This window comes from Equus quagga, chromosome 1 (genome assembly GCF_021613505.1).
Source record: "Equus quagga isolate Etosha38 chromosome 1, UCLA_HA_Equagga_1.0, whole genome shotgun sequence".
Classification (NCBI taxonomy): Eukaryota; Metazoa; Chordata; class Mammalia; order Perissodactyla; family Equidae; genus Equus; species Equus quagga.
Window position 1 is genome coordinate 57,293,226 of NC_060267.1, and position 19,578 is coordinate 57,312,803.

General features: G+C 50.8%; 1 protein-coding gene across 19 annotated transcripts in view; it reads left to right on the top strand.

Annotated features, from left to right (window-relative positions):
* CACNA1C (calcium voltage-gated channel subunit alpha1 C) overlaps positions 1–19,578 on the top strand; it is a 596,360-nt gene that overhangs the window by 348,946 nt on the left and 227,836 nt on the right. For all 19 annotated transcript variants that reach the window (XM_046654484.1, XM_046654423.1, XM_046654475.1 and 16 more), the window contains exon 4: positions 17,861–18,000. In XM_046654484.1, the coding sequence (XP_046510440.1) occupies positions 17,861–18,000 (140 nt within the window). The remainder of the gene's footprint in view (positions 1–17,860; positions 18,001–19,578) is intronic.

Sequence of the window (19,578 nt, forward strand, 5' to 3'; positions counted from 1 at the left end):
GAGCAATAAATATCCCTATCCTGTGCAAGATATTAGGCTGAGTCTGAATATAAGACAAGCCTTTGTCCGTGAAGGACTGGCAATTGAATTGAGAAGGCAATATGTAGTAAACCCACGTCAAGTTAGCATTATCAGAAATAAGTGACAACAGTATGCAAGACGTGCCACAAGGTGATCAGCATGTGAGTAAGGGCCAGCGGAGTCGCAGAGTCGCACAGGGAGTGGTCCCGTTCTGAGGGGTATTTAAAGAAGAGGCACTTGACCTGAATCTTTAAGAATGGGTACAATCCGAGGAGAAAGGAAGCAGATATTTCAGGCCTGGGGGGAATAACTTAGGCGGATTCAGAGCAGTAGGAGGGCCCGAGTTGTGTTCAAAGGCAGTGGAGGTGTAGAGGCCCCTGTGAACTGTGGCTGGAAGGCAGTGCTTCAGTTAGCTTGTGTTGCGTGACAAGCACCTCGATGCTTAGTGGCTCGCAGCAGCAGCCATTTATCCAGCTCACGTTTCTGCAGGTTAGTGATTGGAATTGGGCCCAGTTGGGTGGTTCTTCGGGGCCTGGCAGGGCTCAGCTGATCTTAATTAGGCTTGCTCAGTGTCTGCATTCAGCTGGGGGCGCTAGAGCTGGCCTGTTCCTAATGGCCTTGGCCAGCATGGCTGGTTGGCCAGGTGCCTCCTTCCACGTGGTCCCTCACTCTCTCACAGGCTGTCCTGGGCTCATTCCTGTGGTGGGAGACAGGCTCCCAGGGTGAGAGGAGAAGCTGCGAGGCCTCAGCTTACATGTTGCACAGTGTCACTTCCACAGGAGTCTGTTGGTGGAAGCGAGTGACAGAGTCAGCAGAGATTCGAGAGGTGGGCAGATAGACTGGTTCTTGGTGGGAAGAGCTGTAAGATATTGTGGCCATTCTTGCCATCTTCCACAGATTGGTTGGCTGGAGCCAAATCCCCGAGGGCCAGAGCACAGACGCCCTGGTAGGAAGGGCAGAGCGAGTGTGCAGCAAGCTCAAGAGCAAGAAGGGCCTCAGCGGCCCACATGCCAGCCTGCTGGCCTGTGCCGTCTGCAGCGGAGGTTTACCAGGCTGCGGTGAGGTGGAAACATAAGCAGAGAGCAGTGTGTGCATACGTGCAATGGCAGTGGCAGTGGGGCTTGCCAACCATTCTTTATCCCAGGATTGTTCCTCCTTCCTTTTATGGAACAGAATGGATAATAAATGGTCATTGTTTTGTGTGTGCGTGTGTGAGGAAGATTTGCCCTGAGCTAACATCTATGCCAGTCTGTCTCTACTTTGTATGTGGGACACCTCCAGTATGGCTGATGAATGGAGTAGGTCCATACCCAGGATCTGATCCTGTGAACCTGGCCTGCCAAAGTGGAGAGCACAGAACTTTAACCACTTGACCACGGGGCCAGCCCCTCATTGTTATTTTTAATATTTCTACTTGGCAGAATAAAAAGTTGGCAGCCCTGTATCTATCACTAACATTTCTTTTGCAATTTTACCTATCCATGAAATCTTTTTTTTTCCCTTGGAATGGCAGTATATTTTTTTTTTGGTGAGGAAGATTGGCCCCAAGCTAATATCTGTTGCCAATCTTCCTCTCTCTTTTTTCCCCCTCCCCAAAGCCCTAGTACATAGTTGTATATCCTAGTTGTAACTCCTTCTAGTTCTTCTATGTGGGACGCTACCACAGCATGGCTTGATGAATGGTGTGTGGGTCCACACCCAGGGTCCGAACCAGCAAACCACAGGCTGCTGAAGCCGAGCGCGAACTTAACCACTGGGCCACGAGGCGGCCCCCTATCCATGAAATCTTGACAAGAGCCTGGGATCATTGGAGAGATGATTAAGATGAAGAATTCACAGAAGGGAAAGATGGCTCTCTGCTGACCCGCACAACCAAGGAAGGCTCCCCGGTGGAGGCGGGTCTCAACTGGGCCTAGAATGGCTAGCATTTTGCGAGGCAGGTTTTTAAAAGCAAATAATGTCTTCTTTGGAATGTTTCTATCAGTGACTCCTTATCAGGTCGAACACTCAGCCCTTCCCTTTAGAGCTTCAGGCCAAGAAGCGCTCCGAGAGGACAGGCTGCCTGTATTACTTGTTGAAATTGAAGAGCTGCTCTAGTCCCACCTGGCAAGTGCTCTCTGAGATTTACTCGTGCCTTATTGGTTCAACACTGCCTGCAGAATAGAGCCAAGTTCCTTCTACTGACATTCGAAGCCATCCCTGACCAGGCCCCGTCCTGCTTGTCCAGCCTCTGCCCCTCCCTCCCCCACGAAGCCCTGCTTTAGCTGGGATCATGCTGCGACTGCTGGAACGGGCTGTCCCCGACCTTGGACCCTCCCAGGCCGTCCAGCTGTCTGTTCCATCCTTCCCCAGTGCTCAGTTCAAAGGCTGCCTTCTCCAGGAAGCTGGCAGATTCAGCCGGCTGTGGCCTTGGCTGTCTTGTGTCACTCACTTGGTGTTTCATTCTCTGTTTTTCGGGTATTAATCCTACCAACCTAGACTGCCCCCTCCCTGAGGGGGAAGATCTTGTCTTCCCAGTCTCCATGTGCCCCACAATGTGCAGCGCCTGGAAGACACTCAGTGGAGGTTTAAGGGCCACAGCTGGTAGCTGGTGAGATAGGCCTGGGGTAGGTAGATTGGTAGGACGATGGAGCTGGTTCAGAGAGGAGCTTTGCTCTCCTTGATAGGGACCAACACAGCAGGAGCCCCCAGACTGTGGGGCCAAACATGTACATTTGTGCTGTCCACGTCTGTGTGCTCTAACACCTCTGGTCCCACTGACCTTGCAGCCCAATGGGATGCCCCCTGAGCAGGTGGACATTTCATTGACAGCACAGCTGAAGAAGCAGAGCTCGCTGAAGGCAGAGATGCCTTCTGCTTGCACTGGGTGGTCCCTTCTCAGGGGGAGGCAGCAGCTGACAGGGCTGAAGTTTATCCTGTGTCCGTGCCTTATCACCCCGATTCCGTGTGACGAGAGGACGTGGGGTGCGTCACAGGCAGTGGCTGCTCTAACGAAGTAGCACAAACAGGGTGGCTGTGGCTTAATGCAACAGGAATTCATTCACAGAGTTCAGGAGGCCAGAAGTCCAAAGTCAAGGTGCCGTCAGGGCCGCTCTCTCCCGGAGCGTCTGTTCCACATCTCTTTTAGTCTGGCGCTGCCGTTCCTCTGTGTGATTCCTTGGCCGGTAGATGCATCTCTTGACTCTGCCTCTGTCATCGCGTGGCCTTCTGTGTGTGTCTCCGTTGTCTCTTCTCGCAAGGACACCAGCATATTGGATTAGGGGCCCACGTGACTCCAACGCGACCTCATCGTAACTAATTGCACCTGCAGCACCCCTGTTTCCAAATAAGGTCACATTCTGGGGTTCTGAGAAGGACATGAATTTGAGGGTAGGGGACACACATCAACCCAGTACAGGCCTGGCTTCTAACCGAGTGAATTCTGGGAGCCAGTATTTACTCCGTAGGTACCGCCCAGGATGATTTAGGGGAAAGCACTTGCTTTGGAGTCAGAAAACTTGGGTTTAAGCCCTCTCCACCGTATACCAGCCGAGTGACCTTTGGTTTCTTCATCTGTTACATGGGGGCAACAGCAGCCTCTCCTCCCTCCTGAGGTTAAGGCTAAGAAAATCCAATAGCACACACGAAGGCACTGTGTCACCTGCGGGCAGCGTGCACATGTGCTGATACTGGGTTTCCTGTTGTCCAGGAGGTGGCTTTGTGTGTCAAGTTCAGAAATTTGCGAGAAGTGCTGGGAGCTGTTTGATAGATATCAGTTCCTCCACTCGCCTCGCAGGAACGTCATAGGGTTCCTGCACCAGGAGCCCGGCTGAGCCCATCGTAGGTAACGGAGAAAGGTGGTTTCCACAGGCCTGTGTGTCCAGGCCACCTGGTGAGGGGGAAGTGTGTGGAGTGTGAGGGGAGGTCATGCATCACAAGCCCGGGATTTCAGCACTGGTCCTCCCTCCCTAGACCTGCTGTGTTGTGTTTCATCCCATGAGTGAGCAGGACAGGTCTTCTTATTTCTGACTGAAATCCAGAGACGCTAGGTGTGTTACCTGAGCACTTGCAAATGGTTCACGGCATCGTGGCCCAGACGCCTTGAGTCACAGTCCAGGATCGTCTCCCACCAGCTCCCAGGACCATTTGCAGGAATCCATAGGCCTGGTCCCCCTCACACTTGCCTTGGGTTTGCTTCCCCCGCCTGGAACGCCTCCCCCACCCACTCATTCCCTCCCCAGCCCAGAGGGGTCGCCTGTGACTCTTGGAGCCTATGAGACCCAATGCCAGCACATAGTAGGTGGTCAGGAAACAACACTTCCTTTCCCTTTCCCCCCTTTAAATGCATGCTGCCCTACTCTCTGTCCTTCAGTTGCCATCCACTGTGCGCGCCTTCCTGGGTGTGGTGGTGATCTGCATGTGCAGGCCTCATTCCCCCAGTACAGAACGTTTCTCCTGGGTATCCCCACAGCCCTTCCACAGAGCCGGGCACAGGCTGACGCATAGAGCAGGCCAACCGCCCTGCTCGCACTCAGCTCCCTTTGCTCCTGAGCTTCAGGCCCTGGAGACACGCCCGGTGCTGCCTCTCCGTCACCCCAGCGCCGTGCCTGGCCTCAGCTGTCTCTGCAGAGGCCACCCATCATGCCTCTGTGGGCAGCTTCAGGCAAAGCCACTGCCTCTCCTCACCCCTGCACCTCCCGTCAGGCGCGGCAGGCCCAGGGTGTTCCCCACAGAGCACGTCTGCTCCCAGGAGGCAGGGGTCTGTCTGAGAATCCTGTAGCTGAAAGGAGCCCCGGGGGCCATTGAGGCCTGCAGTCCCCAACCTAGGTGCTCTTCAGGGGCTGTGGGGCCTGTTAGAAATCTCAGGTCCCAGGCCCTCCCCAGAATATTCTGACTCAGCAGCTCTGGGATGGGGGCCCAGGCGTACATTTCTAGTAGCCATCAGAGAACCAAAGTTTGGGATCCGTTGGTGCAGGCCATCCTCTTCATTTTGCGGGTGAGGGAAATCAGGTTTGCAGAGGCTGTGTGGCCTACTAAGGCCACCCAACTTGATAGCCACAAAACTAAGATTAGAACCCAGGGTTTCTGACTCACGGGCTGGTGCTCTTACTGCCGCAGCTCATCGTTGCCCTCGCTGTGTTTCTAGAGGAAGAATAAACAGTAAACAGTAAGAGGCAGTATGGATCCCAGGGATCCCCAGGGTTGTGAGATACTCTCTGTAAGGTACTATGCCCCTAAATCCTGGGGACGACACACTCATATGAAAAACACACTCTATCCTGTCACTCAAGACCTGCTTTAACTTAAACCCTACCTGTCTGTCTGGCTTTGTCTCCCACAATGCAAACTCTCTAGCAGAAATGGCCTGCTCCTCTGTCTCTGTGGGAACTTGTATTTCCCCTATGGAAAGTACCTCACTGCACCCAGGCTCACCCCACAGTCTCCCCTAACCCTCAGTCCTGACCTCAGCCCCCTGGCAATCCAGCTTTTCTCCAAATTCTTAAACCGCTCACTACCTGCAGCGCTCATTTGACAAGTAGCACACGTGACCCTGTGTTGTACTCCTCTCATCAGGCACAGCCTCCCGACCTGCTGCCTGGCTGCACCTCTGGAGGGCGGGGCGGCATCTTACACCCTTTGTAATCACAGTCGCCCCTCAAGGTGGGCCGCTCACCACATGGCCTCCATGGTGACACGGCTGCGTGCTCTGGTGGGTGCTCCTTGGGGCAACAGAGGGAAAAGGGTGCTGAGAAGGCCGTCCTTAACTGGGCCCCCTGGAGTCCCACACCGAGTGCGGGCTGACAGGCACCTGCTGACCCACAGGGCTGGCTGGGAAGCAGATGAGAGGAACAAGCGGTGAAAGCACGCTGTAAACCATGAAGTGTGGGCATGCGAGAGAGGCTGAGGCTGGGAGCCGACCTCCATGGCCTCCAGGTGTCCTTCCAGCTCCACACTGGAGGGTTCTGTGAGCCTCCAGGTCCAGCCTTGTACAAGGCACTGTGGGGGCCAGAGGGAAACGTGGCATAGTTCCTTCCCTAGGAGCACTCACACTCCTGATGGGGGAAGAGGCATCTAGGACACTTGCCACAATCTGAGAATGTATAAAACGTGCCCTAATGCCATATAGAAAAATCCCAAATGAGCAGCACAGACAGGCTGGCCATAAGGCTATAGGGCCCACAGAGAGGCGTGACTGAGAGCCCTGGAAAAGTGAAAGCAACTCTCTAATGGGAGGGGAATCCAGCTTGTCCTGGAGGAAGTAAGGACATGCCAGGCAAGGCGGCCACAGAGGCTGAATGGCACTAGGTAGGCCGGGAGGTGGCTCTTGACTTGAGGGGTAGGTGTTGGGAGAAGACGAGGCACAGAGGTGGGAAGGGAAAGATTCAAGCAGAGAAGTGGAGGCCTGGTGAGCTGGGAATAGGGAATCCTATAAGTTCCTGAGGGGGAGGTAGCATGAGGAAAATGAGATTCTGGAAAATTTCTTGCTCAGAAATGCTTTCATCCTCTGAGGGTAAGAAAAAAACCCACCCTAGGGAAAGAAGTGCCAGGTTTGCGTCCATGTCCTCCATCTCCAAGCCTCTGATACTGGGATATGGGAGAGGCTCCTCCCTGCTTCCCTACCCAGCCTCTTGCAGGGCTGTAGAGCGACTGCCGCGTGCAGCTGCAGCCTTTGTCTCGACAGCCCTGTTGCTGTAACAAGAGGCTAAGCACAGTTACACGGCTGCCCTCAGATGGGGCTTTGGGCTGATCTCTCTAGATCTGGTCTGAGACGGTAATCTGAAATAAGCATCTCACACACAGGCTGAGAGCTAAACTGGGAGACAGAGGAGCATTTGTCTTACAGTGTTTACTATAAGTTCCTGCCATTCCTGGCTGGGCGAGACCAAGCTTGGCTTTAATGTGCCCAGATGGCTGAGAAGGGGGGAAGCACTGAGCAGCAGTGGGCTAGGGAGGCGAGGAGGAAGAAGGAGTGGCATGTAGAAGGAGAAAATAGAGCTATTGATAAGGGTGCTTTCTGATGTGAGCGTGGAAAACTCACCTCGAAATGGTTTCTACAGTAAGGAAATTTTCTTTCACGTAAAAGAAGCCCTGGGACCGGCCCTGTGGCTGAGTGGTTAAGTCCGTGCACTCCACTTCTGCGGCCCAGGGTTTCGCCGGTTGGGATCCTGGGCACCAACATGGCACAGCTCATCAGGCCATGCATCCCACATGCCACAACTAGAAGGACCCACAACTAAGATATACAACTGTCTACTGGGGGGATTTGGGGAGAAAAAGGAGAAAAGGGAAAAGAAAAGATTAGCTAACAGTTGTTAGCTCTGGTGCCAATCTTTAAAAGAAAAAGAATCCCCAAATTAGGATGGCACCAAAGTTGGTTAAGTTAATTCATTGGTTCAACAGCTGTACCCAGGAGCTCGGTTCTTTCCACCTTTCCTCTGCCACCCTCAGCATGTTACTCTTGTCCTCACCCAGTTGTTCTCATGGTCCTCAGATGGCTACCACAGTTCCAGGCTTCAGATACACACATGAGCATGTCCAGCTGAAGAAGAGACTGTAGTTCCTTCAGGCTTGTATGCTTCTCTGTTTTAATCAATGAGGAATCTTTTCCAGGGGCATCCCAGAAAATTTCCCTTCATGCCACACTGGCCAGGGTTGGGTCACATGACCCTTTTGAAGCCAATGGCTGGAGGAGAGGAATGGGCTAACCCATTCCTCCAGGAGTTGGGTTAGACTAGTGTTTGGTTTACCACACTAGTGCCACAGTGCTCCTCACAGGTGGTGACCAGGTTTGATTAGGAGTGAGAGGGGAGTGCGGGGGTCGTCCTGCAGCCATGTGTTTCCACATTGTCAGTGGGAATGCAGAGTGCCCCGGGTCAGGTGGGCTCTGTGTGTCAAGCACTTGCTTAACACTGCTGGATTTCAACGAAAATCAGACATTCGGTGTAGCTCCAACAAAGCCTGTGCACTTCCTATTCTGACAGAAGTGCCAGGTATAGGGACTCTGGGGTCGTTGAGAGGTGAGCTGGTGGGGTCCACCTATCTCTGTAGCCACAAACAGTGGAAAAAAATATTAAACTTATTAGAGGTCGGCTCTCTTGGATCCTAGCTGCAGGGCTTTGCAGAAGATTACCTTTCCTCTTTGTCAGCTTCCTCATATATATAACAGAGATAATATTTTTTATTCATTATGCAGAGTTACTGTTAAGATTAGAACTAAAGCGTCCAGGCTCAGACCCAGTTGTTAATGGCAGCTGAGGTGGAGGAGGCAGTGGAGGTGATGGTGGTGGAGGTGATTGTGGTGGTAGTAACAGTGGTGGTGGTGGTAGTAGTGGTGGAGGAGGTGGTGGACGTGATGGTGGTGGGGGAGGTGATGGTGGTGGTGGTGGTGATGGTGATGATGGAGGTAGTGGTGATGTTTGTGATGATGATAATGATATAGTGGTGGTGATGGTGATGGTGGTGATGTGAGGAAGAAAAGAAAGTGGGAGTAAGAGAATAGTACCTACCCTTCCTGCTTCACAGAGTGGTCACGAGACTCAACATAAAAATGTACAGGAAAGTGCTTTGTAAACTATAAAGTACAAGCTCAATGAGTTATCACTGTGGTGATAATCACATGGTTAGCATCGTCCTTCACTCTCATCCACCATGGCTGAAATGTTACTTCAAGAGGCAAAAGATTGGTCAGTCCCAGAGAGGCACAGGGAAAATGCTCGCAGCTACAGAGCTGGGGGTTTCCTAAGCCAGAATGGAACCTATTGCTGTAGATCTAAGGGCTGAGGGGGGAGGTGAAGCAAGAACATTTAGAACACGTGGAACTCAGCAAACAGGATGCAGAGTTTTGTTTTCAAATTGCTTTGACGATAGAAAGTAGATGTGAAGCCTCAAGTCTGCGGTTTTTGTTGAAGTCAAAAGGACAGTGAGTTGTGCCTCCTGCTTAGAGGCCAGAGAGCGGATGTGGCCAGAGTAGGCGAGGAGTCGGGGAGAGGCAGCAGGGCTGGTGCTGCTCACCGCTCCAGCTCCCAGCAGGGACGCTGCGGGAACAGGCAGAGCGGGGACCTCTGAGGAGGACACGCAAAGCCATCTGGGGCAGAGATGTGAGTGGAACACCTGCTGTGACAGGAGCTGGGGCTACAGCTACCAGCTGAGGGACAACTCTGTGTGATTTCTAATTCTCAAAATCACCTGAGTCGGCATAGCTCTTCCCGCTTTCCTGGTGAAGGAACCAAGTTTGGGAAGATTGTGTAGCGTGTTGTAGGAAAACAATTTGATCCCAGGTGTGTCTGACCCCAGAGCCCTGTTTCCTCAATCACTTTGCCTTTTGTGTAAAGACACCTCTTAACCAAAGGTGACAAAGACACTTGCTTCTGCCCTGCAGGTGCTCTGTCCCTGGATGGGAGAAGCACACAGAAAACACACACATTGTAATAAGTCCTATAATTGTCATCTGAAGAAAGAATGCCTCAACTGGGAGGAGGCGCTAACTCATTCTACCACTTTTGGAGCCAGGGAGGCAGGAGACAGTTGAGGAATCCAGACAGGAATGACAAGGGAGCTGTCCTGGAGTCTGAGAGTGAGTTTGCCAGAAAGAGGAAGGGGCAGGGATGGGCAGGGCAGGAAGAAGAGAGTTGCACGAAACAGCCTGTCTGGTTTGAGTGTGGTGAGCTGTTGGTATGGTTGGAGCACAGGGTGGTGGTGGCCGAGGATGAGGCCAGAGGGACAGTTGGGGTCGGATTGTGATAGACCTTGGAGCCAGGCTGAGGAGGCAGGATTCCATTTTAAGGCAGAGGGAAGCCATTGAAGATTTTTATAGTAAAATAACTTAGATGTCAATGAAATCAGTTAGGAAGCCGCTTTAATATCCAAACAAGCAATGATGGGGGCCTGGATGGGGATGGGCTGTGGGGATGGGGCAGAAAAGAGAGGGTCTGTTTCCCTGGGCCAGGTATTGGTCTAACTCCTCAAAAGAAGGTGGGCGTTTACTAGAGAGTTTTGAGGCCACTGCTACACCCTCCATTCACTTGGGAAATTACATACTAGCCCACAGGTCATTAAGCAAATGCCCCGTTGTCCCCAGGAATAATTCAGCCCTGACTGGTAATATCTGTCTCCCTCTCCACTCCATTACCCCCAAGGAAGATGTAATATCCGTGAACTCCTTGGAGAGGAAGGGGCTGTGGCCATTCTGTGACAGCCAGAGCTGCCCAGTGTCAGGACAGGTAGCCTTATAAGGAAATGACAGCCCTGAGATGGAGGAGGTCAAGTGGAGGGAGCAGGAGGCTGGCCTGTGTGACATTTGGGCTTCCTTTCAACTCCAAGAGGGTGATGCAGGCAGCATGTGACAGAAGTTGATTGTTTCCTCTGTACTATTCACATGCGGGACACCATGCAATCAAACAGGCCAGTCTCTACCCTAGGGGGTGAACAGTTGAGAAACACAGCCCAGGAAGGGGCCCCAGGGATGGAGAGAGACCCTGTCTCACGGTCAGGGGCCATGAAGGGCCCAGGAGGAGCAGGCAGGCAGTACCCAGACATCTGGGGCAGCCTACTTGGCGCTCCTCGGATCTGAGGCCAGTGCCAACAGGCTGGGGCAGCTGAGGCAGGCAGGCCTCAGGAGAAAACCTGAATGCAAGCAATTAAGGCGTGGCTAAGTCACTTCGACTTAGCCTCATGGACAAGCATAGAGAAACAGCCCAGTTAGAGGAGAGTTTTTGGTATTTTTTTAAACTGAGCTACTGTAAAACCAATGAAACTAGTATATTTGTCAACTCACTCAGCCTCAATTGCTACTTGCCCTCGATAAACAGGTGCATGTTCTTTCCAAGCTGCTTTACTCTTAGGCTACTACATGGTTTGTCCTGTCCCTTCCTCCTTTAGCAGAAGTCCTGAGTCTCAAGGCCAGACCATCTGGACCACCAGGCACCTTCTAAAGAAGCCTTCTATATAAGGCCCTTGGGAAGGACCTGTCCTCAAAAAGTTGTGCAGCAGAAGCAATTGTCTTCAGTGGCCTCCACCTCCCTACCCAGCTGCCCCCTCCTTCACAATCCAGGTGCCCCAGGCATCTGTCCAGGCTCCCACTACGAAAGGCTGTGCTGTCAACTGTCTGATGAATTAGTCCCTGTTAAGGTGGCAGCTGATACAGGTTTAAACATGACCTCAGGCAATTTAGATGGAGACCCTTAAACATTAGAAAACTATTAAGATCCAAAGGAATGCTTCTTTTGTTTTCATTATGGTAAAATTTATGTAACATAAAATTTTCCATTCCAACCATTTTTCAGTGCACAATTCAGTGGCATTGATTACACTTACGATGTTGTGCAACCGTCACCACTATCTATTTCTAAAGTTTTATCATTCCCCAAGATAGTTCCTCCCTCCCTACAGCCCCTGGTAACCTCTAATCTACTTTCTGTCTCTATGAATTTGCCTATTCTAGATATTTCATATAAATGGAATCATATAATTTTTGTCCTTTTGTGACTGGCTTCTTTCACTTGGTGTAATGTGTTCAAGGTTCATCCATGTTGTAGCACGTGTCAGAACGTCATTCCTTTTTATGGCTAATATTTCACCATGTGTTTATACACCACACTTTGTTTATCCATTCAGCCATCGATGGCAGAAAGGCTTCTTAATGGCTGGATTTCAGCCACCAGTAGAGACTCCAGGAGGGAGGAGGATTTGGGGATCCCTGCTGCCCACCCATCCAGCCACATCCTGTAGGTGGCCCTTTACTGCCCAGTGTCCCCTGTGAGCGCAATAATCCAGGGTTTCAGTCAGTCCACAGACAGAGACAGCTGTGCTGTAGCAGAAGGAGCACCAAGCCAGCCATTAGGTGACCCAGGTGCTCATCACATGGGGTAGACGTGTGGCCTTGGACAGCTCCCCTTACTTCTGCATAATGAGGAGCTTGGAATGTGTGTCCTTATTGAAAATCTTTCTGACTTCTTACAATTTACAAGTCCATCAGTGTCCTAAGAGGGCAAGGAGGTAAGTGGCGGAGAGCAGAGCAGACTCCTAGGAAATGTTTGTGACCTACTGAATGAATAAACAAGAGAAGAACTGGAGAGTGAAGAACTCAGATATTCCAGTCTCTTTGTCTCCCTTCTTTAGGGATAGGCCAGAGTCTGTATTTAGAGGTCAGGTTGAATGGCACTCAAGTTATGAAACAATCGAATGCGAGGTGCTGCTTGAAGCATTGTTATTGTGTTTATTGTCTTTGCTCCTTATACTGAGGTGGAATTGTATGACTGGGCCTCTTGGCAATTCTGTTTGGTGTAGAATTCTTGGCAGCTTCAATAAATACACTTGCATACATTTAAATGGGTCCATAGGCTCTCTTGGTAGGAATTCTCACACCCTGGTCTGTTACATGGCAGATGTAAGCTGTACAGTGCTCGACACACATGGTGGGCATCGCCCAGCTGTTCCATGCTTGTGTATATGTGCAGAAACGTGCATACATGAATAGGCATGGCAGGCTCTCGCGTTTGTCCTTGTCCTAGGAGCTCTACCCTGGCATGGCTTCTACTCACAAGGCGTCGGTGTTTTCCTAAAGCACAAATATTAATAATCTCTTTTATGAAGGATTTTTTCTTATAAAGTCTGTTTGTATTGATGATGATCCTCAGAAAAACAAGGAGAGGAACTCTTTGTTCCTTTCCACCTCTTGGAATCTGACTGTGCCTTAGGCAGACCTGCACACAGACCAGGGCTCGGTGTCCACACTTGCCACAGAATTCTGGAGAGACTTTGGAAGCCATCCACATCTTTGGAAGTGGTGTTCAAAGTTCCAGGGAAAACTAAAAAGAAGCAGTGATTCATCTTCTCAAATAAAGTCTCATGTGGAACCCAGCATATGAAGCCTTCCAGGCTGGTCAGGAGAACGTGCTGCTTTCTTTTGTGTGTATGTTCTCTATCCACACCCCATCATATTGGCTCCGTGGACTCTATGCAACTGTGTTAGGACCCTGGGACAACTTAGCATGTGGGTTAAAATGGCGCTGCTCTGGTTCACAGGGGTGAGGGGGAAAGCCCCACTTTCCCAGCCTCCCCTAACCGATAACTGCTTCCAAAGCAGTGCTGTGGAAACCCGGAGCTCTCTGCAGTGCTGCATATATTTTCTAAATACTTAACTAGTTCTTGTGCGGATGAGGAAATAGACCCAGAGAAGCAAAGTGACTTGCCCAAGGACATGCAGAGTCAGTTGGTAGCAGAATCAAGATGATTACCATCAAAGATCATTGAGTTTCTGTCCTCTAGAAACTTATAATGTAGTTGAAAGGCAGGATATGTGTACATGAAAACATGAATGAAGCTACGATTGCCTGTGCTCATCAGTGTCTCATAAGCTTCACAAGTGTTTAGAAGACATCATGATTCCTGGGAGCGGAGGCTGTCTCTCCTGAATTCTTCTACATATTTCAGACGTGGCTGTGCCATGGGCCCCCAGTTGCCAGTGGTAGCCCTAAGAAATGAGCAGGAAGAGAGGGAAGAAAGGGAGAAGATAGAAATGGAGAGGAGGCAATAATAGGAAAAATAGCATGTGTTCACAGGACCAAGGCACCGAGACATCAGCGTGGCAAGACAATAGTCTTTGACAAACTTTGCTCTTCTCCTCTCCATTCATAGTTGCCCTTAGATGTTTCTATGGCAATACAACACAGGTTTTGAAAGGATCAGCCAAATTGTTTCACTTATGTAAGTTTTTTCGTTTGTTTTTTGGCTTAGGAGGTTTTTCTGGAATTAATTCTGTAAGGCCATTCATGTCCCTAAGGTCAGAGTGAGTGCAATGCTTTTTGCACAGCTGTCAGCACACTCGCGCAAACGCGCGCACACACACACACACACACACACACACACACACGCTGCACAGATGAGTGTGATCCAGACTGGGCAACAGTCACAGGCCACTTCTCTGGATTCTCGTCCAGACCCTTTTTACCGACTCCCTGGTCCCTTTCCAATTCTATCTCAGATCCTTAAACAATTTCGCATGAGTCTGACCCAGTTGTGTCTTTGGGCATAAGCAGGCACCAGTTCACCTGGTGCCCAGGGAGGTAAAATGAGATGAACGGACCTTTGGACTGAGGGTCAGGAAATCTGATTTCCTGTGTTTGCCTGTCCCTCCCTGCCTTGGTATCTATCAGTATCAAGTGGAGGTTAATTAGATAACTTCTAAGGCTCCTATCTCTCAGATTCCATGGCTCTAAGCAGGATCCTGTAACTTCTGCCTAGGAGATAAATTCCCATAATGTGAAAGCGCTTTCTTGGGGATGAGGTTGTCCCTTACAGAGTTGGATTCTAGCCTCAGTTTTTCTTTCTTTGGTCTGCACTCTCTCCAGGCCAACTCATTCAGCCCTCCCCTGCCAGCTGACCTCCCCGCTGAGCCCCACCTTACCAATACCTCCATGTCCCTTTCTGTCCCTTAAATTCAGCAAGTCCAGAAGGGATGTCTCTCCCCTCATCCTCTTCCTCAAGTTCCCTACCGTAGTGAGAGACATCACTATCCAGAGGCACCCAAATTAGAAACCTCAGGGAGGCAGGCAGTGCAACTCTCTCACTGCCTCTTCCCCGAACCCCTGCGTGCAACCAGAAACCAAACTGCATCCCTTATCTCTCTCAAATCCACCTCCTTCTCACCAATCCCACTGTCTCTACCTTGGTTCAAGCCTCCATGGCCTCTGCATGGGTCACTCCCCCATTTACTCCAGCCCCATCACCACCATCATTCCCCATGCCAGTGCCAGGCTGCAGTGCACATCTGACCTAGTCATCCACCATCTCCTCAGAGTGGAATCCAAGCATTCAGGCATGGCCACATAGCCCCTGGTCATCTTGCTTCTACCCTCCTCTCCAGCCCCGTTCCCTCACAGCCTTCACTCCAGCCACATCAAATCTTTATGTTTCCTAAAGCTCTGCATGCTTCCCATCTGCTTGGTTCTCCCTCCACCCGGAATGCCTGACTCCTGACCCCCACCTGTCTTCACCTGGACAACTCTTCATCCTTCAAGCTTCATGTCAGAGATCCTTACCTTTGGGAAGTCCATCCATAGCAAACTGTGCTTGCCTCCCGAACACCCCATACCCATTGTACTGGAATCATCTGTCCATTTATTTCCCCTTGTACCAAGAGATCCTTGAGGTCAGTTTCTGAGTCCTTTTTCTCATACCTCCAGCACACAGCATCTAAACATGTTGGTGAATTTTTGAGTGAATGACTCACTGTCATGTCAGATGGTCCTTCTGGGTCTTTGTGTGTTATGTACCAGGATGTGAGACAAATGTCACATTGTGTAGATTAAGGAATAGGCTTTATTGGGAAAATGTAAAAGGATTCAGAGGTCAACCAGAGAAGTCACAGATGCCCCCAGTGTGCCATCTCACAAAGAGGTGTGTCAGGTTCACAGTGCTGCTGGGTCTGCAGTGCAGCGGAGGGACCTGGGACTCCTCCTCACTCATGGCTTTCTCTTTTTATAGGAAATCAAGTAAAGGAAAGCAGCTTTGTAGAAGAGGGAATAAACACACAGCTTGGTGCCAGGCAGTCTGTGTTGGGAATGCCAGTTGTTTACAGAAGTTGTCTGGGAATGCCCGCTTCCCAGCACGTAAGACCCTTGGAGCCTTTGGGATGTTGCTGTTCTCTCTGCCTTGGGGAGGAGATACTCTGAGCTTGGGTGCTAGCACTCCCAGAAAGCTCATCGTCTGCACAACCCAGAGGGAGCTCCAGGGCCACTTTCCAATAATTCAACTGGTTGTACCACACCGGTAATGAATGACTGGATGGATGGATGGATGGGTGGATGAATGGACAGACAGATAAAAGCAATTAGCACAATGAAAGCACCTGACATCTAGTAGGCCCCAACTTGTGTTTGTTTCTCTTTCCTCGTCTTCCCTTCTCGTCCTAGCTCTAATTTTGTGAATTTCCACTGAGGTTTCTAGGGGTACAGAGGACCCTGTCATTTGGTGCTAAACATGAAAGCTCTGAACCATCATGGGGATGGGGGCCGAGTGGCTGTTTCATAACCCCCCTCCCACCTTCCACAGGCTTCCTTAGGTTGCATTGGGCCCCTCAGTAACATGCTTTCTCTTTCAACACTGTCCCGATGTACATTTTAACCCAACATCACCTAATTTTAAAAGACCAGAGGTTCCCACACACTGTGATATCTTCCTGGGTCACAGCCCCCACCAGGCAGCCACATCCCCAGACCAACACTCTCATGCTATAATGGGCAGGAAGTCACAGACAAGCCTGCCTCTGAGATGCTGATTAAATCCCACCTCTCCGTTCCCTACCCGAGTTCCTGCCTCATCTGAGCCTTCAGCAGCACGTAAGCAGGGTTCTTAAACTTCACAAGGCCTCTGAAACGCCTGGAAATGGCCTGTAATGCACACTTCCAGGCTCCGTAGCCAGGAGATCTACTTCAGTAGGTCTGGGTGAGGCCCAGAATTCTCCATTCTTAACTTTGCATCCTCAAACTGCTTTGCCCAGAGCTGGACACAGTGAGGCCAGCACTCACTAAATGTCTAGGGGAACAGGAAGGAATGAATGGGAGCACAGGCACGCGTTTGGGCAGAGCTATGCCTGCAGAGCTATCCAGCAGACTCCTGACGCCCCAGTCCCGGAGCACCCTCACAGCAGGCAGGCCAGAAGAGGTGTGCCTTCCAGGGCAATGCCCCCTCTCCACAATGGGGGTGGGATCTGGACCTCTTCAGTGAGCGCCCCCTGACCCAGCGGAGGACAGGAAAATCAGTGTGGGGTTCTGAGCTAAGTGCCCCCGGAGGCCTTGGACAGACCTGCCCTGCTTGGAGGACCTGCGGCTGAATGCCACGTGGGCTGGTTTTGTGGCTCCAGCGAGAGACAGGCTGAGGCTGAGGCTCCTGCAGAGACAAGCAGCAGAGCGTGAAGGCATCCAGGCCGCCTGCAGCTGGTGGGAGCCGTTCGGGCTCTGCACTGGGGATGCGGTTGTAGGAAACAGCAATTAGCGGGGAGGGAAGCTGGTGAATCAGCACCGAGTTGGCTCGCTCTAGTTGAGCCAACGAGCTCGTCCTGTTGGCATGGGCTCCGGGGCACAGGAGCTGTATCCTCACAGCCTCCAGAGGGAAGATTCCCTCCCGCCCCTGAGAAAGAGCCGGCCTTTTCATTCACTGCCCTGCCCCCAGTGCCCGCCTTCGTGCGGAAATGCTGATTTTCCCCGCTGACCTGGTCTGCTCTTTGGACAGAGTTTTATTTTCTCAAGAAGGAGCAAGATTTCAAATTTCGGAGTCTGTCTCTGTGAGCAGGTTGCCTCTGTTTCAGCTGCCGTTACGAGACTCTCAGTGTCGCGACCTCTTTGCAGCTGTGTTTTCACTCTGTAGTTGTGGAGCGCTCAGCTGGTACGCTCCCCAAGGCCCCGTCTGTTATCTTCGGGGTTTGTCACCTCAAGATTGTGGCATGTTTTTCCTCCAGTTCTGTCTCACCCTTTCTCAGCACCCTTCTCTTCCCTCCTGGCTTTGTTTCCCTTTAGATCAAGACATTATGAGTTCTCTCCTGAGAAGGTTCAATGAAATGTTCACTTATTAACTAAGTAAGATGTCTTCAAAAAATGAAAGTTTTCCACCACTCTGATATTTGCATTTTAACAGGGGACATTTGAAGACTAAGAAAAAGCGTTAATGCCTAGTGCATTGGAGCTCCAATGGTGGAACGGACTGTGGAGGTGGGAGTTCGGTTTGGGCCTCCCACAAAGTGTCCCCTAGATCCTCCCACGGAGGAGGCAGCGTTCCCTCCACTGTGAGATCTGCCGGTTCAGAACTTTCCAGATCCCTGATCTAACGGCTATATTTTCCTCTCTCTTCTGTTTTTGTTTTCTAGGAACGAGTGGAATATCTCTTTCTCATAATTTTTACTGTGGAAGCATTTTTAAAAGTAATAGCCTATGGACTTCTCTTTCACCCCAACGCTTACCTCCGCAATGGTTGGAATTTACTAGACTTTATAATTGTGGTTGTAGGGTAAGTATAACTACCTTTCTCTATTCCCTCACTTACCCCTACCTTCAACCAAGACACACCTCTTTTTCGTTCTGTATTTATCTCTCTTTTTTATTTGGTCACAGTGGCACTGGGCTTCAGCAAAATGAGAAGATCTATGAAAAATCACCTTGAATTCAGACTTTCTCCAAGGAGAGAGGAGCTGTTAACTAGGCGCAGCCCCTCACCACTGCTCGCACATGCGCGCCTGTGCTCACGTGCTGGCACACACACCGTTGAATCTGGGTGCCTTTAATGGAGCCCAGGGTCCTCTCTGCAGCTGAGGAGACTCCTCTGCTGGAGCTCTTTTATTCCATCTCCAAACACATCTGGCCCAACAGCTCTGCTGACGATCCCCTGCTGGATCAGTGAGCAGGTTTGCTTCAGCTTGCCTGCGAGCCTGCGGCCCATGGGCGTGGAGGTGGGGCTGGCAAACAAGGGCTGTGGACGCTCCTCCTCACCTCACAGTGGCCACCGTCACTGTGGGCCTTGTTCTGTGGCCCCGAGAAACCAAGCTGCTCAAAGAAAGAAAACAGGAAACTCTGAGGGGCCAAGGTGATGGGTGACCAAACGGGGCCAAACACACCTTCCCCCAACACCCCACTCCACTGTCGTGCAAGATGAGGCAAAGTCGGTATATGCTATAAAAAAAAAATTTTTTTAAAGCAATGTAAGGAATCTTAAATAAAATTCAGAAGTGAGGATCTCCTTATCAGGGAAGTAGTAACTTCACAAAAAGATTCTCTGTGGACTATTTGTGTGTAAACAGGCGTGTGCTGCGTGGAATGTAATTTATAAGACGCAGTTGATGAAGTCCCAATGACTCATCTGTTCTGTAGCGGGAGGGTACCTTCACAGCAGAGTCTACTTCTAGAACAAGCTGACTGCTTTGAGCTGATCCCGTTACTCTGAGCCCAGAGAGTGGCTAAGTGGCGGCCACCTTGCGTTTTCACTCCCTCGGAGTCCCGGCAGGCTTCAGTGTCAAGGTCAATATGTCATTAGGCTCTTATCCCAGGAAGCTGTTTTGGGTGAGTCCTCCTGTGCCGTCCCAGTGAAGGTGCGGGCCCTGGTAGACTTCTCTGGCACTCGCTGCTCATTATCTCACGGGAGTGTCTGGTTGTTCCTGCGGGAAATGACACAGGAGCAAATCAAGAGCATTTAGAAGTTATTTCCTTGTCTCTGGCCATCTGGATGGCTTATTAGGGTTGTTTGGAACTATTTTAGGACTTTTTCTTTGCTGTCTTCTTTTGCCTAGCCAGTGAATGACACACTTTGGCCACATGAACATCAGGGATATTTGGGTGACGTGAGGAGCACTAAAGTTTTTAGAGTATTTCCATGTATACATCTGGCTCCAGAGGACTTAGGGTGAGGATGCAGCCAAATGAGAGATTTTTCTGCTTCTGTTCATGCCAGGATAAACAAACAGGGACTGAACAAGTGCCCTGAATTGAGTCAGTAAAACCACAGCAGAAGTCTTCAGGGTGGGTTGTTCCAAATGCCCTGAAATCCTTTTGAAATTCAGCCTCTTTCTTAAGGCCCAAGTCTCCTGGAAGCCTT